Source organism: Carassius carassius, chromosome 32 (genome assembly GCF_963082965.1).
Source record: "Carassius carassius chromosome 32, fCarCar2.1, whole genome shotgun sequence".
NCBI classification, from domain to species: domain Eukaryota; kingdom Metazoa; phylum Chordata; class Actinopteri; order Cypriniformes; family Cyprinidae; genus Carassius; species Carassius carassius.
The window spans coordinates 4,028,730-4,055,741 of NC_081786.1; the positions used below are offsets into that span (position 1 = coordinate 4,028,730).

Sequence of the window (27,012 nt, forward strand, 5' to 3'; positions counted from 1 at the left end):
GGCCACTCCATCACTCCTCAGTTTCCAAGGTAACTGGGCTGCTCTCCTGAAAGGCGCTACATCACCAGCATCCGTCCAGCAAGGGCTGCTCGAGGCAGGCAGCCCTGCAGTGGATCGTATAGCAGGCACCTCCCTCACACACCGCACTGGATGGAAAAATGGAGTAGATAGTGTAAGGTGAGTACCCGGCTTCTGTCTTCTGCTGCTATGGGCTGCTGCTTTTCTTATTTATTTTAATAAAAGCAGTGGACATCTGAACATGGATGAGATATGATACTAGAAAGAGGGTTTACTCCATCTGAAGGCAAAATGTAGAGAGAGACAGCATTGTTGGAATGGCCTGCATAGGAAGGACCTGACGCATGCACAAATGCTATCCACAAGGGGGGCCAAACATACATCAGAGCCTTTTAAAGCCTGCAGGGAGGATTGTTTTCTTTTTGCACTATTGCTATATCTGTCTGTAAGGTCAGGAATGTTAGTGTGTCAGTGTTTATTCTCCATCCTCCTTACACTGAAGCGTGGCTTGGTGTTTTCAGCTCAATAGCCCTGCATGTTTGTTTGTGTTAAACCCGCTTCTAGGTGAATAGCTCATCTGGTGCATGTCTGTCTTTAGGATGCTGTAGGGATTAATGGTGCATGTGGTCCGGCGGGCACGCCTGTGTCATTGCTTGGTCATGGTTCTCTCTCCTTTAGACGCTGCCTCGTCACCCTGGGCCCAAACACACCCTGGAAGGGTGGCATTGCATGACATATGCTCTGAAATATTAGAATAGTTTTGCTTTATTTTTGATAAGACTGCATCTGTGCATCCTAAGGTGTGGTGTTGCACCACAGGCTCAGAATTAGCATCCGTGTTTAACGTGGCCGAGTTAACTTAGTGGAAAGGAGATTTTGACTTCAAATGGAAAAGTAAACATGCTATAGTATGACAAGTTCTCATCATATGACAATATACATAAAAATATATACATACTATTCGCTATGAGGAGCACCAATGTATATAGTACAATTAAATGGTTTTTAAGGTAATTTTTTATATTATCAGCATATTGTTTAAAAATGGAAATGTTAATTTTGTGGTACTTGGAAAGAATGTTTTTTACTTTGATGGCATCAGCATTCTAGCTGGTATGGAATGATTATATATATATATTTTATAAAAAATAAGAAAACACAGCACTAACATCTGAACTAAAATTGAAACTCAAACCGAAAACATAAAAAAAACATTCAAAATATTAATAAAAGCTTTAAATATAAACTCATTCAAAATATTAATTAAATCTAATAGTATGTCAATATGGAAAAGAATGGATTGTTTCATTGTATTATTTAATCTATCTTTTGTTTATTATCAGATGTGTTTTATATATAGAGAGATACATTTTTTTTCAATAATTGTTTGCAAAAATATGTATTTATATATATATTTTTTGCCGTAATGAAACAATCACTACATAGAATAAAATTGTAAACATATGCCTTGTGACTCTTGTAATAAGAATCATTTAGCTTATTGCTTGCTTATTTAAGAACTACTGTTACGTGTGACCTAGACATGATTAAAAAAGAATCCAAACAAAGGTGTATGTTAGTCAAACCAATTATTTACCTATCTTTATATAATAAATAATAAGTGTATTATATTCCTAGATTATGTAATCGTGTAGGTGTAGAATCGGTAGGTAGTAATGAATTACATTTTAGGTGGGTAAACAACGGAAATGGAAGAATTCATGTAATAAATGCAGCAGAAATAATGGATTTGAGTCTGCTGAAGTACTGACTTTTGATTATTTTATTTTTTGTCCTAACGGTGTGCTTGTTTGTGTCTAGAAATGTCTTAAATCTGTGCAGCATAAGGCACTGTTGCAGTTGGGTTTTGGGAAGTGATTCCTCTGTGATCCACCCCTCCCTCTCCCACGAGATCTCTGTTTTATTATGGTGATGAGGGTTTGTGCTTAAGCAGGGTTAGATGCTTGTCTGTGTCTGTGTTTCAGTGTGGAAGGCAGGGGTTGGGTGGCGAACAGAGCCCCCTTTTCCACAGCATTGACCCCTGTTAAATAGACCAAGAATATTCTGTGTAGCTGTCAGCTTTTGTTGCACTGCAAGCCCTGAACACAAAACTGCTCTCTAAGCTTGTTATGACGGGGACCAGATGACCCAGAATTCTAGTGTGGGGTGAGATGTGTGATCTTGAGAGCTGAAAGCACAGCTAAGGCCTTTAGCAGAAAGTGAATTTAGCACAAGCATTCTGAAAATGTTGTATAGTTTAGCAAACCTGAGCAGGGTAGCAGGCTTTCATGACAACATTAAATGTTCTGACATTGTAAAGTGTAAACAAGCTTTTTAAGTGCCGAACCCAAATGCAATTTAAGCCTGACTTGAACTACAGTTTGTTTGTACTTGAAAGCTGTTGTAAATAACGGTATAGTGTTGGCTTTTTCTAGCTTGGTAATTTCCCATTTGAACACAATGTGCAGTCAGTCTGTCTCTGTATCATGTCCACACACTTCTGTCATTATTCAAACATAATGAGAGCAGCTGCCATCTAACGTCATCACCCAGGGTGTGGCAGCAGCCGCCCGGGTAATTATTCTCTGTGAGCTTTAAAATATAGTTAATAATGCTTTAAAAAAATGCTTACATTTAATTTATCACCCTCAGTGTTGTTAAATGTTTCAATAATACCAAACAGTAGTTGGAAAACTGTATCGAATCCAAATCAGTAATTCATCAATAATGTTTCCAATATAAATTGCTTTTCAACAATGCTGTTAAGGTCGTATTTTATTTTAATGTGTGTTTGATGAAAATAAAAATGTACTGTGGATGTCCAAAATTTGGACAAATTGCTCATCAATGGATCCTCTGCAGTGAATGAGAGTCCAAACAGCTGATAAAAACATCACTATAAGTAATCCACATAAATCATGTCCATCAATAAATGTCTTGTGCAGTAAAAAGCTGTGCATTTGTAATAAACAAATCTGTTTTTTTTCCTTCAAACCATTGCTTTTGGCTTTATCTATAATAATGCTTTAAAATAATTGCTTTGCTATTTCTTTTAAGGATTTGTAAATTACAGCCCCCAATCTGTTTGAGCTACGGACATGCACGATTCCGTACGGTGTTCATTTATTTATTTTATAAATACACAACACCCAAAGTTGTGTAACCCTTTCAAAACACAAGAATATTCAGTGATCACAAACTTGACTCATCTTTAACCATATTTTCAAATGTAACTTAAACTTTTCAAAGGTAAAACACTGTATAATATTATTTGGTAAATTATTCCAATTATTAACAGCTCTTCCAGAAAAATTAGTATCTCTAAACTGCGCTGCACAATCATCTCTGGACAAAGCTCTTGTTTGTCTTATATTTTTAGTATGTTAAGAAACATATTCTTTCAAGGGTGAGGGTGCAAGGTATTAACAATTTTGTACATTAAACAACAATTGTAAATGCAACAGAATTGTCAAAATGTAAAAAAAAAACAAAAAAAAACAATGATTATATATGTTAGGTTTCTTATCCAATACTTTTGATGCACATTTATGCAAAGTATATAAAGAGTAGATTTTCCTGCTTTTGACCATGAAGTCATACAATAAGAAATTGTTGAAACCGTTGCACTGAAGGAGGGACCCGAGCCTAGAGAGCAGAATATGGGCGGGCCTTTTTGCCAGTGAGCATCCACCTAACGACTATCAAAAACACCTTAGCGACTGCATAGCAGCATGTTGGCAACCAGCCACAACACCTTAGAACTGTGGCTCTCAAGCAGGGACCAAGGTCATGAAAACCAAAAATATCCTAAATGCATATATACACAACCGTTCAAAAGTTTGAGTTCGGTGAGATTTCAAAAAAAAAAAAAAAAGTGTCATATGTTCATTAAGACTTTACATTAAAAAATTACAGTAAAAACTAATATTGTGAGAAATTACTATGATTTAAAATAGCGGTTTTACTTTAAAATGTAATTTATTCCTCTGATGCAAAGCTGAATTTTCAGCATCATTACTTTAGTCTACATTGATCCTTCAGAAATCATTCTAATATGCTGATTTGTAATCAATGTTGGAAACAGTTTTGCTGCTTATCATTTTTTTTGACTACGCTACACTGTAGCATAATATAAATACATAGTGTATAGGACCATTGTTCTAGAAACATGGTGGTATAAGTAACTGCCACTCATTTGTTTTTGTTTTTTATATAAAATTCTAGTCTACCTGTAATTTATACACAAAATATTTTTGTGTCGTATTTACTTTGAAAATAATTTCACTCATAAATCGTAGTAAATTTTAATAAGAATAAGCAACACATTGAATTAAACATTTTGATGTTAAGTGTTTTTAATAGGTTAAATATTTGCTGAAGGCGGTCGACTGTGATGGTAAAGGGAATTTTAAATATCGTTTTTCCTTTGTGGGGTTCAGGAGGGTCAGGTTGCCATGGCAGAAGTAGTAATGAACTTGCTGAATAAATGACCTTAACCTTTAACTGCATTGATGATTGAGGTTAAGGGTTAACAATGTATTGATTAGAAACAGGTCAAAACTGTCCTGTAGAAATGATGGACAATTAAACAGAGCTTCCAAAGACATTCAGTATAAGAGAGCCATGGCAGGGCTCATTGTGCTTTGACATCATGTCACATGTCATACAAAACATTGCGGCCAATAGACATTACCATGGTAAAGAATGGTCTGGCTGTGAGATAAAACTGCTTGAGCTTCAAAGCCACAGTACTTATTTTGTCAGTCAACATCTGAGCTGGTTAGGTGAACTCTTAATATTTATGATAATTCTTAATATGCTGTATTTGCCGATATTTTGAGCATCACACCCTGCAACACTGACTCAACCAATTGGTCTATGGGAGTGTTTGGAGAAACCCTTTGAATAATATTTTTTGCTCTTCGGTTTTCTGTGGAAATTATGCACTTTACATTTAGCCCTAAAGTTTCTCCATTAGACTGACCCTGTAGTCTATTGTCATTTTGTCTTCAAAGAATAGCACGATATACAAAGACACATTTATATTGTAGAGTGAAAATAAAACTGCTTTATGGAAATGTTAGCTTCACAGGCTCTCTGTGACCCTCATATGTATAAATAAAAGCGTGTTTCTGCTGACTCATACAGGATATTGCTCTCAGCTCCTTTCAGAAAGTGGATCTGATTCAGTGTAACCCAGAACACATGTAGACGTGTCTTGCCTGTGATTTCTTCCCTTATCTTAAGATGCTGGAGGCTTGTTGTCCCAGCCACGCTCTTTACAGAACGTCAAGGCTTTTTAATATATATAACTAATATTCAGTCTTTCAACTCACCTTTTTAGTCATATACATTATAGCTGTATTTGCCAGAATTCATTATATAAAATTATATATATATATAAAAGTAATATATTTAATAGTTTAACTTTATGTATTTTTATTTTTTTTATACAATAAAGAATATGATTATTTATGAAATGATATGGACAGAAGGAATTAAACAGAAAATGACTTAATTTGTTAAAATAAATATTTTTGTATATTATTTATATTTAACAGTTTAGTTTTATTTATTGTTTATACTATCTTATACTTTATTACTCGAAGAAGAAATTAGATTATTTATTCAGTGATACTGACAGGAGAAATAAACATTATTTTATTTTTAATAAACATTATATGTAAATGCACTGTAAAACACTGACTGAAAAAAGACACCATGAATGATAGAAGAAAGGTCCTCTTTCTGTGAGGTCAGTGCTTCAGTTTCATGAATTATTAAAGTCCACTGGATACTTCATAGACACAGTTGTCTCTGATTTGTCCTGCCGTCATGCAGCTTATTGTTCCATTGGATGTGTAAAGCTGTGATTATATTTGTATCAGTGTAGATATTGGACCATTGTAATGTGCTTCTGGCTGTGTGTTTAGGAACTATATCACATATAATATATATAATATACAATTTTAGGTAAATTCTTAGAACTTTTTTGTTCTATAAATGCCAAAATATTGAATATTAGTTAGTTAACATCTTATGCATAAGCACATGAATAACACATGCTGCTTGTCTCTGAGCAGGCAGAGGAAGTAGCATAGGTCAAGTTAAAGTGAAGTCCCAATTATTTTCCCTCCAATTAATTTTTTGTTGTTGTTTAATGGTGATATATGTTTGATATATGTTTAGCTGATATATGTTTGTACTAAAGCTGTTGCTAAAAGCATCAAATGTGAGCATTGACTGTCTCGTCTGACCTCAGCATCTGGTGTAGGTCAAGGTCAGAGGAGACAGAAGCAGAAGAGAGTGAGTGGATGTGATAGCTATAGAGATGTTCTGCCAGGAACGCTGCTGCAGGTGTGTGTCTGGGAAGGGCAATGAACCGCGAGCTGGCAGCATTTATTTTTATCTATCATTCCTCCTACAGTCTCATTCATTACTGTATAGGCTCTTTGTGTTTGGTCAGTATGTGACGGCCAAAAGACTCTAGCATAATGGTGGTTAACATTTGCCAGAACATCCACACTTTCTTCAGTAAGTGTAAAATATAGTTCACTGCTAAGTTTCTTTAAAGGAATAGTTCACTCAAAAATGACTATCTGCTAAAAGATTTAATCACCTGCTGGCCATCCAAGATGTAGATGAGTTTGTTTTTCATCAGAATATTTGGAGAAATTTAGCATTTCATCACTTGCTCACCAAAGGATCCTCTGCAGTGAATGGGTGCCGTCAGAATGAGAGTCCAAACAGCTGATAAAAAAATATAACGATAATTTAGAAGTAACCCACACCTCTCCAGTCCATCAGTTAAAGAATAGTACCTAGCCATATTGGCCTAGAAAATCGCAACTTTTCATTTTCCATCAGTCTTAGTGCACAATGTAACTACAGAAGAGTCAAGTTTTAAATAGGAAAAATATCGAAACTCTTTGTTCATTTTTGAGCGAGATGCTAACGGTCTAATCAGATTCAATGATCTATGTTAAGCTAAGCTAAAAGTGCTACCGCCAGACCCGGAGATCAGCTGAATGGATTTGAAAATGGAAAATGAGTGTTCCTTTAACTTTACACTGTCACTTCTGGCCAAAATACCAGTCCATAATTCATGATAATGCTTCCTCCAGTGAAAAAATCCATCACCTCTTGCTCTCTCACACCAAGTCCACCAACATATTTGTTTAGAACTGCTTTGATTTGTTTAGATTCTTTTTGCTTGTTCCAGAGGACTCATTTTTTAAAGGAAGCAATTTGAATAAATACGCAGCTTTTCATTTCACATTAATTGATGGACTGTAGAGGTGTTTATTACTTGTGGATTATTGTGATGTTTTTATCAGCTGTTTGGACTCTCATTTTGACGGCACCCATTCACTGCAGGGGATCCATTGGTGAGCAAATAATGTAATGTAATTTACCCAAATCTGTTTAGATGAAGAAACAAACTCATCTATAATCTTGGATGGGCTGTGGGTAAGAATTTGTGGATTTTCAGCAAATGTTCTTTTTTAGGTGAACTATTCCTTTAATTATGATAATATATTACAGCTCTAATTTGCATAAAACGCTTTGGAGCAGGAGAACAACTCCTGTCGTTCTTTGAAAGCCAATTTGTAACTTAATCAAGGATTTGCAAAGGGATAATAAAGGTTCTTCATAACCGACTTTTATGCAAATGTAAGACATCCACTAAAGATTTAAGATTTAAATTGATGTAGTCTTGACAGATTGTTACTTAGAGTTCTTTATTGCATGTAAGAAGCTCATGTAATTCTATCAGAATTTAATGCTCCCATATAAACAGTTTTATCCTGATGTCTTTTTTTCATTTCACTTTAGATTTGCTCCATTTTCTTGAAGGTGTGAGGAACATTTGAGAAGGGGGCGAGAAACAAATATTAACTGTATCCACAACATATCTGCTTGTGGATACAGTTAATAATTCAGTGGATTTGGGACAGAGCCCCAGAGAGAAGAATGCTACCTGCAGGGAGTTTCAGGCTTTACACTGTATTTGTAAGCAGAGTTTCAACTGTGGATAGTTTCTGTAGACTCTCTTTCTCCTGTATGATGTTGCAAAGTGACACAGCAGAACTAGACTCCTCACATTAAAATCTTCGAAGCTTTCTCCTTGATGTTTCCCTTACAGATCTCACAAGACTTGTGAATTGAGTTAGCAGTTATGTTTTAAGTATTTACTTTATTTCAGATGTTTCTCTTAAAATTAAATAAACACATCACCGAAAAATTTGGTGTAAGATTTACATAGAAAATTTTCATTCTGAAATTTCACAAGTATTTAACATCTGATGACATTTCTACTTCAACATTTAGGCTTAATATTTAATTTAACATGTTACTTGTTGTTTCTTTGTTTGTTTGTTTTTTTTTTGTGTGAAATTTACTAGCAATTTTTCAGTGAAAATCAGTTTTTTTATTTTAATCATAAATAATTACAAAGAATCCATAAGTAATACTGAATTAAAATGAAATTTTGAAGTAGAAAGACTGAAATAGTATTTTCTTCTAAAATGTACTTGTAGTAAGTTTGTGAGAGGAAAGGAAGAGGACAAAGAGGTCGGCTGGACTGCTGACAAATTTATTAACTCAAATTCAAACTCAAACTTTATAAACACCAATGGTGACTTTTACTCTGACATCAACACAGACACGATTGCACAACACTTCCGGGTTACTCGTTCCGGTTCAGTTTCCGGTTCGCGTCAGCAGTCCGTCTCTCTCTCGACTGCTTCTGTCTCTCCTGGCATTTTATACTCTCTCCGCGCCAATAACTGAAACAGACAGACTGAACAGACAGGTGTTGATAGTTTTTGCCCAAACCACTCACTTACCGCTCGTCTCCTGATTCTCTCTCCTGCTGCAGACTTCGCTAAACCACGCCCCCCCTGCCACATACCCCCACCGCCCGTCTCAGGCCGGGGAGCCATCCGGTCTGCACCCCCCCCCCCTCCATTTCTGGAGAGGAAGTCGCCACCGCCATCTGAACACCTGGCCTGTGGATCACCTTGAACTTAAAAGGCTGAAGAGCCAGATACCAACGAGTGATCCGCGCGTTGGTATCCTTCATGCGGTGGTGCCACTGCAGCGGAGTGTGATCCGAATAGAGGGTGAACTCCCGTCCCAGGAGATAATAGCGGAGGGAGAGGATGGTCCATCTGATGGCAAGGCACTCTTTCTCTATGGTGCTGTACTTAGCCTCTCTCTTCGAAAGCTTCCGGCTAATGTACAGCACCGGCCGTTCTTCCCCCTCTATCTCCTGTGACAGGACTGCACCCAGCCCCCTGTCCAACGCGTCTGTCTGCAACAGAAAAGGGAGAGAAAAATTAGGAGAGTGTTACAATGGCCCGCCACACAGGGCAGCCTTGACCTGGGTAAAGGCCTGCTGACATTGCTCCGTCCACTTGACCGTATCTGGCACCTCCTTTTAAGTAAGGTCAGTCAAAGGGCTGGTGAGGTCCGAATAGTTAGGAATAAACCGTCTATAATATCCCGCCAGCCCCAACAACTGCCTTACCTCCTTTTTGGTCTTGGGACGTGGGCAGGTCGCAATAGCGGCTGTCTTGTCAATTTGGGGACGCACCTGTCCATGCCCCAAGTGGAAGCCCAGATACCTTACTTCCACACGCCCAATCGCACACTTCTTGGGTTGGCTGTGAGTACCGCCCCCCTCAGCGATCTCAGGACAGCCCTCAGATGCTGCATATGGATTCTTCTATCACCCCCATGTCAAGCATTGCGCCTAATTCAGCCTGAACTACCATTTTCTTGTGCTCAGGTAAGCGATACGGCCGTCTGCGAACTACCACGCACGCTCGGTCTCGATATGGTGCTGAATCAGGTTAGTACGGCCCGGTAGGGGCGAGAAGACGTCGGCAAACTCTGCCTGTAATTTCGTTAAATCAGTGAGTTGGGACGGCGAGAGGTGATCTCCCCCTGGGGCCAGGGCGAGGGATTGTGGTTTGACATTCGCCTCTGGTCCGAGATCATCCTCCCCGCCAATCACCGTTGCCAACATCACTGATTCCACCTCATTCCATTTTTTTAGGAGGTTGAGGTGATAGATCTGACGGGCCCCGTTCCTATCGGACCGTATTACCTCATAATCGAGATCTCCAACTTGTCTTGCGATCTCAAATGGTCCCTGCCACTTAGCCATTCATTTAGAGCTCGACGTTGGGAGTAATACAAGTACTTTCTCTCCCGGTGCAAATTTGCGTAATCTAGTTCCCCTGTTATACAGCTGGCTCTGGCGGTCCTGGGCTTGTAACAAATTCTCCATTGATAGCCGCCCCAACGTGTGGAGTTCACAAGTCCAGCACATACTGAATTTTGTTTTTGCTCTGAGATGGCCCCTCCTCCCAAGTTTCTCTCAGTACATCCAGCACCCCTCGGGGCTGGTGTCCATAGATAAGCTCAAATGGGGAAAACCCGGTGGAGGCTTGTGGGACCTCTCGCACAGCGAATAACAAGGGCTCTAGCCACCTATCCCAATTCTTGGCGTCTTCTTGAACGAATTTACGGATCATGGATTTAAGTGTGCGATTAAACCGTTCGACCAGGCCGTCGGTCTGTGGGTGATAGACACTAGTTCGAATCGATTTAATGCTCAATAATCCGTACAGTTCGCGTAGCGTACGTGACATAAACGCCGTGCCCTGATCGGTGAGGATCTCTTTCGGAACCCCCACCCGGGAGATTAGACGAAACAGGGCATCCGCAACACTCTTAGCAGAAATGTTGCGGAGGGCCACTGCTTCAGGATATCGTGTTGCATAGTCAACTATGATTAATGCAAAGCGATGTCCCCGTGCAGATCGCTCTAATGGCCCGATGAGGTCCATACCAATTCTCTCAAAGGGGACCTGCATTAAGGGAAGAGGGTTCAAAGGCGCTTTTGGGGCAGATGGTGGGTTCACCAACTGACATTCCGGACAAGATGCACACCACCTGTGCACGTTGTCGTGAATGCCCGGCCAAAAGAAACGGGTCATGAGGCGATTCAGTGTTGCTGCCTGTCCCAAATGGCCCGTCATGGGATTAGAATGAGCCACATGGAAAAGCATTTCCCTGTGGCTCTTCGGAATCAACAACTGGGTTGTATTCACTTTTGTCCGAGCGTCTTTTTGTGAAAGTGAAAGTGAAGTGACATTCAGCCAAGTATGGTGACCCATACTCAGAATTTGTGCTCTGCATTTAACCCATCCGAAATGCACACACACAGAGCAGTGAACACACACACACACACACTGTGAGCACACACCCGGAGCAGTGGGCAGCCATTTATGCTGCGGCGCCCGGGGAGCAGTTGGGGGTTCGATGCCTTGCTCAAGGGCACCTTAGCACCCTAAGTCTTGGGTAACTCGATACAACCGATCTCTTAAAATGGCAAAATACGGATAGGTGAACGGGTGGGCAGGTTGGAGAGGCTGGCCATCGATGGAGCGGACCTGTTGAAACGCATGTTTTAATGTCTCATCCTGAGACTGCTCCAGAGGAAAGTCATCACGCTCCGAGAGAATAAGTCTCCCGATTTCGCTCGGTTCCTCTGAAGCAGAACCCAGTGGTCCTGGCTCAGTTTCTCCCACCTGCACCCGCGTGGCCTCCTTCCGTGCCTTATTTCCCCAAGAGGCATCCGCACATAACGACCTCAATGAAACCGTTAACACGGGCCAATTCATTCCCAAAATGATTGGATTGAGGTTTGGTTACATCCCGAATCCACCAAGGCCGGATATGTACCCCCTTTGATACTCACAGGTATTTGGTACTCGCCAGCCTGACCGTGGTTGGCCTGTGGGACATCCGGGACCCGGATCATCGTCCCCACCTCCATCACTGGATACCTGTCCACGAAATGCTCCGGGTCCCCTCAACAGGCCAGCCCAGACCTCCCTGCCACCCCAGTGGCAGGGAGTGGATTGGAGAATTGGCTCGGAGAGAGCGGAGAAATCCTGGGCGGGGCCCTTGGATTCGCGTAATGCCCTTGGTCAACGAGGAGGGTTGGGTGGACGGGACCTAGGGAGAGGGACAGGAGCGAGAGAGAGAAGGGGAGGAGAGAGAGGGAGAGAGAGAGAGAGATGTTAAGGGTTTGCCGACCCCTGGGCACGCCACCATGTGGTTCTCTGCTAGATGGATGGCCGAGTCCAGTGATGCGGGATGGTAGCACTGGACCCACTCGGCTGTTTTCTTCGGTAGCCGAGTGATGAATTGCTCCAGCACCACGAGGTCGATGATGTGTTCCAGGTCATTCCCCTCGGCCAGTAGCCACTTGTGGCAGGAGTCCCGGAGCTGCTGGGCCATCTCGAAGGGCCGACCGGATTCCCCCAGGTCCAGGGATTGGAAGCGCTGGCGATGCTGCTCTGGGGTCCGGCCGACCCGCTGAATGATGGCCCTCTTTAGGTCATCGAAGACTAGGACGTTCGCCACTGGTAGCTGTTGTGCGGCCACCTGGGACTCGCCTGAGAGCAAGGGAATCAAACGGACTGGCCATTGGTCGCGGGGCCACCCTCACGCTTCCGCTGATTTTTCAAACAGTTCTAGGAATACTTCTGGGTCGTCTTGTGGTCCCATCTTGTGGAGGGGTAAGTGAGCGCGAACCTCCCGGTCGATCCAGCTTCAGAACCTCTCGCGGTCCTCCTGCTGTGCTTGAAGGATGGCATGGAATCGCCGCTCCTGATCTGTTCTCAAGTCCAGCAGGGCCTGGTGTTGCTCCTGATGTAGGGCCGCGAGGGATGAAATAACGTCCACAAATGGCGTAGAGGAGGGACTCTGCATAGCGGCGGCACTCCTTCCTTTCCCGGGTTTCGGCATCAGTGTAGTAAGTTCGTGAGAGGAAAAGAAGAGGACAAAGGGGTGAGGTCGGCTGGACTGCTGACGAATTTATTAACTCAAATTCAAACTCAAACTTTATAAACACCAATGGTGACTTTTACTCTGACATCAACACAGACACGATCGCACAACACTTCCGGGTTACTCGTTTCGGTTCTGTTTCCGGTTCTCGTCAGCAGTCTGTCTCTCTCTCAACTGCTTCTGTCTCTCCTGGCGTTTTATACTCTCTCCGCGCCAATTACTGAAACAAGAGACAGGTGTTGATAGTTTTTGCCCAAACCACTCACTTACCGCTCGTCTCCTGATTCTCTCTCCCGCTGCAGACTTCGCTAAACCACGCCCCCCCTGCCACAGTACTCCAATAATTTGTTTTACTTATAACTTCAAAGAATATTTTTTACAGTGCACATCAATAATCTTTATTTACAACTTGAAAAATATATATTTTTTTACAGTGTAATAGACTCAATAAGACATTTGTTGACATACAGTAAAAGTTTAGTGCTATAAAATGAACCCTGTACTGTAGCTCAGGTCATTTGAACTTGGGAGAATTACATGAGAAATGTGTGAATTCACATTGAGATCTTACACTTCAGTCTCTTCCTAATTCCTAATAGTTTGAGATGTTGTTGAGCTGTTTTATGATCATCTTTTTTTTTCTAGCAGGAGACTTGAAGGAATAGTTCACCCAAACATGAACTGTCATCGTTTACTCGCCCTCATGCTGATCTAAACCTTTAGAACTTTAAGTGAACACACATGGGGATTTCTTTTTCCTTAAAGTCAAAGTCAAAGTCAAAGTCACCTTTATTTATATAGCGCTTTAAACAAAATACATTGCGTCAAAGCAACTGAACAACATTCATTAGGAAAACAGTGTCAATAATGCAAAAATGATTGTTAAAGGCAGTTCATCATTGGATTCAGTTATGTCATCTCTGTTCAGTTAAATAGTGTCTGTGCATTTATTTGCAATCAAGTCAACGATATCGCTGTAGATGAAGTGTCCCCAACTAAGCAAGCCAGAGGCGACAGCGGCAAGGAACCAAAACTCCATCGGTGACAGAATGGAGAAAAAAACCTTGGGAGAAACCAGGCTCAGTTGGGGGGCCAGTTCTCCTCTGACCAGACGAAACCAGTAGTTCAATTCCAGGCTGCAGCAAAGTCAGACTGTGCAGAAGAATCATCTGTTTCCTGGCGTCTTGTCCTGGTGCTCCTCTGAGACAAGGTCTTTACAGGGGATCTGTATCTGGGGCTCTAGTTGTCCTGGTCTCCGCTGTCTTTCAGGGATGTAGAGGTCCTTTCTAGGTGCTGATCCAGCATCTGGTCTGGATACGTACTGGATCCGGGTGACTGCAGTGACCCTCTGATCTGGACACAGACTGGATCTGGTGGCCACGGTGACCTCGGAACAAGAGAGAAAGAGACAAATATTACCGTAGATGCCATTCTTCTAATGATGTAGCAAGTACATAGGGTGTTATGGGAAGTGTTTCCGGTTCCGGTTTACCTAATTAATGCAGCCTAAAAATCCTTTAACGGATTTAAAAAAAAATGATACAGCCTCAGGTCACTATATGCTTTTTTCGTATAGAAAAAAATAGTAATTTGGGTTTGGAACAACATTTTCATTATGCTTTGTAACTCTCTTTGCTCTCCATTTAATCGCATGGCTTCATAGCATTGCTTAGCTCGCTCTCGTTACAGATGGGGTGTCACGTGGAAACGGCTCCTCTATAACTCAAATAATGCCAGTCAAAGTGAATCACAGCCTGACTGGAAATAGGTTTTAAATGCAGTTAGAAGGTTTAATGTGGGTGTTATGGGATTACTAGAGCCGCACTCTGTAGAGACTCAACTCAACCACACTGCCATCATTCACTCCCAGCGCTGCTCTACACGTCTCTATTGATTCTGGTTCACTCGTTTATTTAAACCAGCATGAAATATACAGAGAGATGCCATCTTAGCTATTCACTGAGACTTCTGATCCTCAGCCTCATTCTGATGCGAAGTAAAGTATTTAGTCTCTGCATAAAGACTGCTGAGAATATGCACAGTCACCTTCTGATGTTTGGTGACATTGACTCTGTTATTGCTGGAAGTTGGTGGTTGCCATTGACTTCCATAGTAGGAAAAAAATACTATGGAACTCAATGGCAACCACCAAATGTGTGATTACCAGCACTCTTCAAAATATCTTCTATGTTCAACATAAGAAAGCAACTATAATGTAAAAATAATGTCTGTTTCCAAACAGGTTTCCCAAACATTTAGTACATTTTTAAAGTGCTGTAACAGAGACATGCATATGATTCATCAGTGCGTCTATTTCAGTAATATCCATCAGGAACTCGTGACAATTTTATTTGTGAAATTGTAGTAACAGCAAACATAATGTAAACATATATAGTTCATTAGTGCTATTCAGCACTTAAATGTTCACTGTAATCTGACCCTTTCTCTGGGTCACACTTTTTGGATGCAGCTGCATTTGTGCATACTTCATTGTGATTTCGGTAGGTGTCAGATTGTGGTGTGAGACTGTGTTCACTAAGAAAGCAGGAGTTTGACCCATTTTGAGCTCTAACGGAGGCTGCAGATTATTTCAGAGGATTTTGTGAAGTCAGCAGAACTGATGGCTGGTTTATTGAGTGCCTGGTATAATTAAGTAAAGCATTTGGCTCTTGGACAGCAGTACATTAAAGGTCATTTTGCCTTTTATTATTCATCTGTTGTTTATTGTTTATTTGCAATGAAACTTTAGTAGTGTGGAAATAAAACAGACAGGGTGACAGATATAGATAAAAATGATTTTGCATCAGCACCTCATATGGCATCAATTCGTGGTTTGAAAGCAACATTATGGAGAAAGGATTCGTATTTTAGTCTTAAGCATTTATTACTTACAATCTCACAGCTTTTCACTTTACAAGTCATTAATTGATGGACTGGAGTCATGTGGATTACTTGTTGAACAGTAAACATTACATCTTCTTGAGGGTGGACTGGAGCCAATTGGTGAAGAGATTAACATAGAGCATGCAAAAGCACCATTTGTGTGTATGTCATGGTTTGAATAAGTTATGCATGCATATGATATGCTAATCACCTGTACGGCCCTGTATAATCCTGCGTGAACACTTGTTTGCATGTTCCCATGATGCAGATGTGTGCCATCGAATGTTGTTATGTCACTGATGCGTTTGCAAACAAACACATCTGAAATGATTCTCTCTGCCCTTTCATGTTGAATGTCAACTAATGAATCGGTTTGGACGGCTTCATCCGTGCTTTAACAAATACATGCAGATGGGCTGTAAATGCCAGAAATCCATAATAGTTGAATTATTCATTGGATTGCTATGATGCTATTGGTAGGATGGCATCACTCTGTACTGAAGTAGCATATTAACCAGACGCTCAAACCAGATCGTTCAAGATATTGATTTCCAATCGTTGACTTCCCTGTTGCAGTGGCCTAGATATTCAAAGCCTGATAATTGCGGCGAGACAGCATCATGATGAACGTCAGTTGTTCCGGTTCAGGATCATCTTCCTTACAGTCAGATTTCTTTCTTTTTGTGCAGGGTGGAAATGACCTCAGCTGCTGATGTTATGCCGTTGTGTATGACTTTAGAAATGACCTCATTGTGCGTTATTCATAGGCATAGTAGCTAATACAGTAATTACATTAGTAGTGAGTTTGCATTGTGGCATTGACTTTAGCACAAGTAGATGCCGCTGGCTTATACTTCAACAAATCCAAACAAATGTTTTTGTAATGATTGTGTGTTATCTATAACATGGGCACTGTAATGTAGAGTGTTACCAAACTATTCTGTATCTTTATGGCATAAACTTCAGAAACAGAAATTCTTTTTGTTATATTCTGTCGAGTCATGGTGAATTCAGTTATTTAAAAAGGAAGTATTACATTTTATTGGTTTATGAATTCTCAGGGAGTCGAACCCCTTTGAGCTACAGGAACATGTTTAGTTTTATTTGGCTTAATATTGTAATATTATGAAATGCAGCACAGAAGATAAGAAGATCTGCTGAATTTTAAGGCAGATGTTTTAAAGTTCATTAGAGCTTGTTTTTAAAAGGTTTCCAGTTTTAGTGTTATTTATATACTATTATAGGATTTATTAATATTTTGAATTAGTTCAAAATATCTCTGTTTAGCTTTATTTTTATTTCAGTTTTAGCATGAAATTTAGAATTGTTTCTTTGGCAACAAACTAAAAGTTTAAGTTTTTCATCTAATATTTATATTGTATTTAATTTCAGCTTTATTTTCAATAATGCAAACAATTTTCAAAAGTTTGTTTTAGTTAACAATAACAACACGGAAAAAAGTGTCATATTTATATATCAAGTATAAAATGTAAATATGTAGTTATTTTAAACACTGTCTAAGTAGTTTGACTATTATTTGTCATTGTATTTGATCATGTTGGCATGTAAAATAGCATTTGTTGCTGAGATGGCGATATGCATAATCCTCACTGTAAGTGATATAAAAGAGTTGATCTGGGATTAAACAGAGTTTGATGGAGCATGATCCCTGACATGAATTTATAGCTTTCTATTCCGAATAGAATGTTTTTTGTGGCTTAGTTAAGTTTAGCTTTGAGGTCATGTGTATGCTCTATGTGCACTAAATAACACATATAACTTCTAAATGTGTGTATCTATGCACAAAGTTATTGACAATTCATTTTTGTTTTAATAAAATGCTCTCTGCAATGAAAATATACTCTGGAGGATTTCAGAATTGTAAGCAGAGCAGCTTAAAGATGCATTCTGTATGATTTAATGTTTCCTGAATCAGCTGTGCAGTGTGTTTTGTCTGTAATTTGCCATTTTTAACCATGTTTTTTTTCTTCAAAATAGAAAATAATTCTCTAAAATGAGAAATCCCTTTTTTTAAATGCTTTTCTAATACTTCACCATGAGAGCCACTGTACATGCTGTCATCTATGACAGTGACCATTAGATTTGCATCCCAGATTACCTCTGACTATCCATATTTAACTAAATCTGGCAGCTCTTTTAATATTAACCCTAACCCTTCTTTTTTTAATCATCCTTTCTTCTCCTCTCTGGACAGCTAAACCAAAAAGCCCCATCCTCAGGATCACACTGTGTTTCACCATGAATGTTGCTGCATCATCGACGGCCAGTGAGGCTTCCTCCCCTATGATAACCTCTGTGACTCCCACCCTGGAACTTGGCCCTGATAAACACGATGATCCGTGTGGGCCCAGCGTCAGCGGGGATGAGCCAACCCAGAAACAAGATCCCTACCACAGGTACCAAAAACCCCCTCCTCTCCACACAGGGGCCGACTGGAAGGTGGTTCTGCACCTGCCGGAGATCGAGACCTGGCTGAGGACCACGACAGAGAGAGTCAGAGACCTTACACACTCTGTGCAGCAAGACAGCATCAATAGACACGTGGATGTGCACCTGGTACAACTCAAGGTAAGAGTGCATTAATGCTGGATTCTGATGGGTCAGTTGCAGCATTGAGGAGACTGATATTTTTGTGTAATGATGCTGAATGCATATTTGTCCATGACAACATAATGGTGCTGTTTATTTCTGTTCAGAAATTTGGGGTCTTTTTTAACTAAGTATAAGAGTATAAGAAGTCTTTTATACTCACTAAGGCTGCATTTATTTGGTCAAGAATACAGTAAAAATGGATTCGCAAACGGTAAAACTCAACTGTTTAACTCTAGGTGAGTTCTCTAGTGTTCCTTTAAGGATGAGCATAAACCTTTGATAGATGGTGAGAAGCTCAGCATGAAAACGAATGTCACTGGAACAAAGAGCTGAGTTAGAAGAAACCTAACATAGAGAAACATATGTTACATTTTAGACAAATATGTTAGTGAACTAATCCATAGAAAAAGTAACTTGAATTACAGATTAGTAATGTGAAAATGAGTATTGTTGCAATGTCTTTTCTACATCGCAGCAGTCTATCTTAGACGTCTGGTAATGGAGGGATCGGCTATAAACACAGTATTGACTTTAAGAGCCGTAATGTATATTTGAGTTGTAAATTAGTTGGATATGATGTGAATCAATCATTGAGCGGACAAGAGCTCTTATCAGATTCCTCTACTTAACTTGGACTCTGTTTCTGTTAAGAGCACAGTATAGCTTGCTGGATCTTTTTTCAAGTTGACGTTGCATTGGTAGATGTGTAAATATATATATATATATATATTTATTCCCACAAATGCTTAAGTTTGTCAAGATGAATGTCATATTGCATGGTTTAATTTTATTTGACAATTTCCTATCATTTTTTTTCTTTAATTATTTGCTTTTATCAACTCGTGAACCCCAGTGTGGGAAACCCTGGTCTATTGCACTAGGACCCATATATTTGATGACTGGATGATATCCCATATCATCAAGTGTTTGATTTAGTGATGATGAGATCATAGTGAGAGTTTCAGCGTTATTTTCACAGCTGAGCGGCTAAAATCCCTCTGCTCTACTTTCAGATTGAGAATCTATTACATAACACTGTCTGAAAGAATGAGGTTTTAGTAAAATCATTGTTTTCCGGTTGTGTTCTCATTTCATCTTTTGCGTTTGTTGAGGTTTAATCAGAACAGTGTGCTCAGTGGTCTTTAATTAGATGTAAACCCTCTCAGTGTCTTTATGAGGGAGAATCAGACAGCCTGTGAATCTTCTTCATCATGTTACAGCTCAGATAAACTGCTGCTCACATCACTGTGAGAGCCATTCAAAGAACCAGAGGACTGTTTTGAAACCAAGACAGAAGGAAGTGTTTAACCTCGAAAAGCAACATGCTTTAGTTTTAAATAAGTGAAAGTTCAAAGGAAACCGGATGCATCACGGTTCCTCTTGGCGTAGTCTGTGTATTAATTATGTGTTACAGGAATCTCTTCTTTAACTGAACGTGTGTCACAGCTCCTGGAACGTGACCTGCTGGTTTCCTCTCTTCCTCCAACATTGCATTTGTCCATTTGACTGCTGCTCTGTGTTAAATAACACACTGCAGTCTCTGGTGTCACAGTGTTTTACAGCCAGTCTGAGAAGCTGCCTTTCCTGTTAATAAATCATGTGTGAGGCTTTTAGAGAGAGAGTGTGTGTATTTGTGTGTGTGTGTGTGTGTCTGACTCTGAAGCAGAGCTTTTGACATTGCCATTGCCAACACAGTTATATCTTTTTAGCTGCTGTATGAAATTAGATTGTACCATTAGGCTATGAACTAAATAATTTCAGTCTGTTCTGAACCGTTTGAATGCCACATTCCTTCGGATCTTGTTTAAACAATCTCTCATAATGTAATGATGCTTTGTAAAGAGACTGTTGGTAAAAAATGAGGCGATTCAATTTGCCAGATTATGCAAATGATTACTATTCTAATTAAATATAACAATAAATTTAACACACACACTCACAAACATAAAGTACATGCATAAATAATAATTCATATATAATTCCAAATTGTGTAAATAAAAATTCGAATTTATAACTTATAACATAGGACAAGAAATTTATTTGTAATTATTATAGAATTTTTTCACATCTTGAGGAGTGTTTTGCATAACATGGCAAATGCATTCTAATAATTAAAATGATAAAAAAGTTATAAATGGAGAACATATATATAATTATTATATAATTATGTATAGTTATAAATATATAATTATGCATTAAATAAATGTATACTATGAACACAGTAAATCAACAAATAAGTCATAATTGATAGCAAAGTTGTTTACCAGAAATGCAAATCTTTAAGATTTATGAACAACCCTTAGTTTTCACCATTATTTATGATGTCCTTGAGGTCTGATGACGGAAAGGAAGACATGTTATTGATCTAATACAGCTGAGGATGTTTCATCCTTTCATTTATTTCATAAATGTTTTCTTCTTCTCTTTTTTGGTTTGTTGAGCACCATTTTCTGCTTCTTTTGAGGACTGTTATGAAACTTCCCTCCCTCTCTCTCTCTCTCTCTGTTGATGCTTTGTGTTGTTGTTGTTGTGAAGAATTCTGTGTGTGTTTCTTGCTGAATCCAGTGTTATTTTGAGGGGGTGACTGAAGGCTTTGTGTTCCGTATCAGCAGACAATGAGTCAGTCGGGCAGCACGCATCTGCTTCTCCATGAGAGGCCACAGATCTCAGCACTCCTCCTACACTTGTGTGCCTCTTAGTGACTCACATTCAGGCCTCCTGTGAGCTTCCTACTGAGGCTCAACATATAGGGCCACTGATTCTTCATCATTTTCAGAACTGGGCTTTCAGTATGTTTTATGAATGCTGGAAAATGTACAGTATCATGTCAACAATCATATGCTTTCAGAAGGAATTTTAAGGCAATTACAGATGACGAAAACATCTTTTCAGTCTCTCAGAAACAGTCACATGTGTCTTCTTCCTCGTAAAATGAATTATTTAGCATATATTCAAGTCTAGTGGCAATGTGTTCATAAACTATATATTGGCTTTGACTTTCAAGCATACATCGCCATCTTGTGGAGAAGATCAACACTACTGTTCAAGAGTCTGGGATCGGTTAGATTTTTTAAAGAAATTAATACTTATACTATTTAGCACAAATTAAATGTATCAGTTAAATAGACAGTAAGACTCTTGTAATGTTAAACGATTCTGTTTCAAATAAATGCTGTTCTTTTGAAGAAAAAAAATTAATGTCATGACTTCCACACAAATATTAAATATTTATAACTGTTGTAAACTCAATATTGATAACAAGTAATGTTTGAGCAGCAGATCAGTACATTTGAATGATTTCTGAAGAATCATATGATATGGAAGGCAGAAAATTCAGCTTTGCATCCAGGAATAAATTACATTTTAATACTTGTTTAAATAGCAAACAGATTTTTTTTTTTTATCGTAATAATATTTCACAATAAAAAAAATAAAACAAAAGATCTGTATTTTTGACTAAATACGCGGAACAAAATTATAAACGCAAAACTTTTGTTTCTGCCCCCATTTTTTATGAGATGAACTCAAAGATCTAAGACTTTTTCTATGCACAAAATGCCTGTTTCTCTCAAATTTATCAAGGATCTGTCTAAATCTGTGTTAGTGAGGACCTCTGGACTTCTCCTTTGCCGAGATAATCTATCCACCTCACAGGTGTGGCATATCAAGATGCTGATTAGACAGCATGATTATTGTACAAGTGTGCCTTAGGCTGGCCACAATAAAAGACATCTCTAAAATGTTCAGTTTTATCACACAGCACACTGCCACAGATGTCGCAAGTTTTGAGGGAGCATGGAATTGGCATGTTTATTGCAGGAATGTCCACTAGAGCTTTTGCCCGTGAATTGAATGTTAATTTCTCTACCGTAAGCCGTCTCCAAAGGCGTTTCAGAGAATTTGGCAGTACATCCAACCAGCTTCACAACCGCAGACCACGTGCAACCACTCCAGCCCAGGACCTCCAAATCCAGCATGTTGCAAGGATCTGTACACAATTCCTGGAAGCTGAAAACATCCCAGTTCTTGCATGGCCAGCATACTCACCGGACATGTCACCCATTGAGCATGTTTGGGATGGTCTGGATCGGCGTATACGACAGCGTCTTCCTACCGATATCCAGCAACTTCACACAGCCATTGAAGAGGAGTGGTGTTGGTCCACTCCTTCCACAGGCCACAATCAGCTACCTGATCAACTCTATGTGAAGGAGATGTGCTGCACTGTGTGAGGCAAATGGTGGTCTCCCCAGATACTGACTGGTTTTCGGACCTTCCAATACAGTAAAACTGCACATTTTAGAGAGGCCTTTTATTGTGGCCAGCCTAAGGCACACCTGTGCAATAATCATGCTGTCTAATCCAAAAGTCCTCACTAACACAGATTTGGACAGAGCCTTGATAAATTTGAGAGAAATAGGCATTTTGTGCATAGAAAAAGTCTTAGATCGTTGAGTTCAGCTCATGAAAAATGGGGGCAAAATCAAAAGTCATGCGTTTATAATTTTGTTCAGTGTAAATATGGCCTTTTGCAAGCATATGATACCTTTTTGTATAACTCTAGTTTATAGTAATTAAATTATGAACACCCATTTTCTCATGCATGTTTATTTCATATATATATAATTGTGTTTTGTATAAAGGAGAATGAGAATGCATGTCCGACTGTTAAATTAGCGTTTAGTGTAAGTACACTGCTCTTACTGCCTGACAAACTGTTGACCAAAAGATGGCATCACTAACAAAGACTCATGAGAGAACGTCAAGCAGACTGTGTCTGATGAACTGGTTCTAAGAGGAATATTCTGGTTTGCAGTAGCAGCTGTGTGTATAAGTAGAGAGTGGACTCACTAATGTACATCAGTGCAAGGAGATCAGCAAACAGCTGTGATGTCCACATTCCCCAATGAGACCAGCCCACAGAACAATGTCTGCAGACACACCCTTATTGTCACAGTGTCTGGGTTGTGTTCCCTGGGTTTCCACTAGGTGTCCTCAGTTCCCACAGTGTTTATCATTTATCACTTCCTGTCTCCTTATTTGGTCACCTTCCTCCTTGTTTAGTTAATTGATTGTTCCCCACCTGTCTCCTGTTTCCCCATCATCCTTTTGTGTATTTATACCTGGTCTGTCTGAGTCTTAGTCACGGAGTCCTTGTTTAATGTTAAATGTTAATTCATGTCCGTCAATGCCTTGCCTTGCCTTGCCTTGCCTTGCCTTCTTGTTTATGTTATGTTTGGATTTACCGGTTTTGACCCTGCCTGGACTGTTTAACCCTTTGGATTTGCCCTTTAATAAAGTCACATACCTGCACTTGGTTCTCTCTCCTGTGTTCTCTGTAACACCGATCGTGACACTTATTCCACAGATCTGATGTACAATATGAGAAGGATTCACACACACACTTATAAAGCACACTTGCATTGGCACTAATAGCATGTAATAGCAGTTGTCAGGACACCGGTTGTACACATGCTCTCTCACGTCTGCATTTTTACCCAGTTGAGACCAGATCAGTTCACATGGACATACATTTAGAGTGATGTAATCTTAGTACTGTGGAGAATCCAGAGGAATTAGCTTCATCTACAGAGAGTGAATGGTGTTCAGTTGGCTGAAAGGGTCTATGTGATGTGCAGATGTGTCAAAGAATTCAAACTGTGCCATTTTCACGTTGTAGTGGTTTTTAAATAATTTCTATTACAATGTCATAATGGAAAATTCATTTACAAAGTTCTACACATCTCTTGTCTTTTTGCATGTTTGTTTTTTCAGTATTTGTCCAAAATGATTCATTTTCAAATACTAATAAGATTGCAGTACTCCCATTTTTAGATATATTACGAATAGTGTGTCAATGCAGCATACAGCATACATTACAAACTCTGCTTCAGGAAATGTTTAGTTTCTCTAAAGAATCTTTTGGATTTTTAGAGAGATTGTATTCATTGTTTTAAATTCGTAGAAAAAAATGCAAATGTCGATGCTTATGATGCATTTGCTTGAAATCTGATTTGCATTATGAAACATTTTAGTATGCAATTCCTTAACACAGCAGTTAATAAACCTGATTTTTGACAGAGGTTGTATTATACTGTACAATGTAAACTAACCTTGTTGGTGTTCATGCTAACATGGAAGCCCCAGCATGTGCTGTGACCTTAGCGTCTCCACTTACGCCTCGTACCCCAGTGTAATTCCCCAGCAGCAGCTGCCCGTGCCGGTGGGCCAGACAAAGTGAGAGCAGCACAAGGCTGCAGGAGGGAGGGAGAGGTCAGGTCCCAAAATAGCCCCTCGGTGTGGTGAGCCAGCCCCTCCTCCAGAGGGAAAGACAGAATGGAAGGAACAGGCCTGTGAAGTGAGTGAGGAAGAGCTACAGAGAGAGAGAACAACAGCATATCAGACAGCACGAGCACTCAGAGCTGTCACATCTGACATCAGATCTGACACACATCAGCGCCGCATGCCGCGCAGAGCACACTAAACCAATCTCTGACTTCATTCTCTTTGATTCATTGTGTTTTACTTCAGCCAGCGAGCAGGTAAGAGGACGGATCAACTGACACGCTCAAGTGTATTTCTAACAGGAAGTCTCTGATGGGTTGACATTGCTGAGATTGTGTGAAATATTGTTAGGGTGGGAAGTCGAGTGGCTGTGTTTCTTTTATGGATAATTGAGTAGATTGGCTTTGTGTTTGGTAATTTGTAAATGATAAAGGCTGAGAAATTGCGTGTTTTGTGGGAAAAAGTTTATGCCCTATTTTGCATTTGGAAAGGGAAGAACTTTTATTGAAAGTTAATTTACTGAGAGTGTTTGTATTTGTGCCCATGTGCTTGTGTCATCAGAGTTCACATGGTATTGAGAGGGCAGCTGTGGCATGCTTACACCTTTCCTTGTCACTGGCTACTAGTTAGTGATGAAAAAGTACCCAAAAGTACCATAGTACTACCAAGTTTTTGACGTTGACATTGATGTTGGTAAATAGGACATAAAATATTGATTTGAGTTGGGGGAAGAGTCATATTGACTTGAAACCTGCACAGCTACAGTATGTAAGAAATTGAGACAATGATCAATTAAATATTTTTTGTGGTCATTATAATGCTGCAGTTTACCAATAAGAATCAATTAGAGTCATTTGAATCATTATAGACAGTCAAACATACCAGATACTGTTTAAGCTTGAAAGTACTTAGTGCAAAAGCTTTTGTTTTGTTCATCGGCCATTTAATAGCATAACTAATGCAGTTCCCCCACTATATCATTCAAATATATCTTGAATTAGATATTGGAATCTTTTTGATGGGATTTTTCTGTTACAAAAATCTTTATTCTATCTTTAGAGGACTATTGGTTTGATTAAGTCATCATAATCTGTATTACAGTACAGTATGTGTGCTAAAGTAGGTGATCCATGAACCCTGTAACATGGTCAGCTTTTACTCTACTGTTTGTTTTTGAGCCAGAGAAGCAGGAGTGTATTGGACCTGCTGCATTTTGGCGGCATGTCTGACCTACATTCAGCCGTGTTATTTTAGGGAATGGACGTATCAGAAATGCTGCTGGCCACAGCTCTGGTGTTGCTGTGTTGACAACGAGCTGCAGTTGTTTTGGCATGTCTGCTGTGCCCCATAAATGCTATATTACCTCTCACCTTTCTCTTAATTGTCTTAGTGCTTTTTGATTTCTGACGTTTTCACACACACACACACACACACACACACACACACACACACACACACACACACACACACACACACACACACACACACACACACACACACACACACACACACACACACACACACACACACACACACACAAAACCCACAGTGATGTCAAAGATGCAGTTGCCACTTGGGTTGATATTTTGTATTTAATGCAGTTAAATACAAGTAATATTTTTTTTTTTTTTAGGATGCAATTACAATGATATAAAAGTGGCAAAATGTTTCAACAGGAAGTTACAGTTTATGTCCTCGGAAAACATGTCCTATTTTAACTCCTAAATTAAAAGTTTTTATAAATGACTGTTTTAATTTTGGATAAGATGAGGCAACTGTCAGACTTTCCTAGCAGCCGAGCCTCCTGACTTAAACAGGCTGGGGAAGGGAACATTGCATGATCCAACCACAAACAGTGGACCCAAACTGTATTTGCACACTCATTGCATTACTTTGTAGAAAAAATGAATGCAATTATTATCTGACTTTACATGCATGCATTTTCTAATGCAATGAATGACACTGTTAAATGTGCAGTAGGACATCTCGGAAAATGTTAACTTTAGCCTGATAGCACTGCAAGCAAACATCCCACCCTCCATGCAAATTGGCGTCCAAAAAGCCATGCCTCCTGAATTTATATATTCATACAGACCAGACGACCAGAGACAACATAATAATAGTACAATACATCATGTGTCATTCACCAGTGAGCAAACTTCATAGTACAGTCAGTAAAAGAACTAAAATACCAGGAAGGAAGATCAGGTTGTTGATGTTTTGATGTTGACAGACAGTTAGGAAAGCCAATCAAAATGTTTGGAATGAGCATTTTGATTGTCCAAATACGTTTTTGGGGTCTATTTAAATGTGCAGTTGCTGTGTAGTGTTTCTACACCATCT

At 39.5% G+C, this 27,012-nt stretch overlaps 1 protein-coding gene across 3 annotated transcripts in view; it reads left to right on the plus strand.

The window, feature by feature from the left end:
• The first annotated feature begins 195 nt into the window (after positions 1-195).
• akap6 (A kinase (PRKA) anchor protein 6) overlaps positions 196-27,012 on the plus strand; it is a 135,768-nt gene continuing 108,951 nt past the window's right edge. For 2 of the 3 annotated variants that reach the window (XM_059519914.1, XM_059519916.1), the window contains exons 1-2: positions 197-468; positions 17,987-18,360. In XM_059519914.1, coding sequence (XP_059375897.1) covers positions 18,031-18,360 — 330 coding nt within the window. In that variant the 5' untranslated portion in view covers positions 197-468; positions 17,987-18,030. Of the gene's footprint in view, positions 469-17,986; positions 18,361-27,012 lie in introns of all 3 variants that reach the window. The other variant, XM_059519915.1, reaches the window with a different exon arrangement.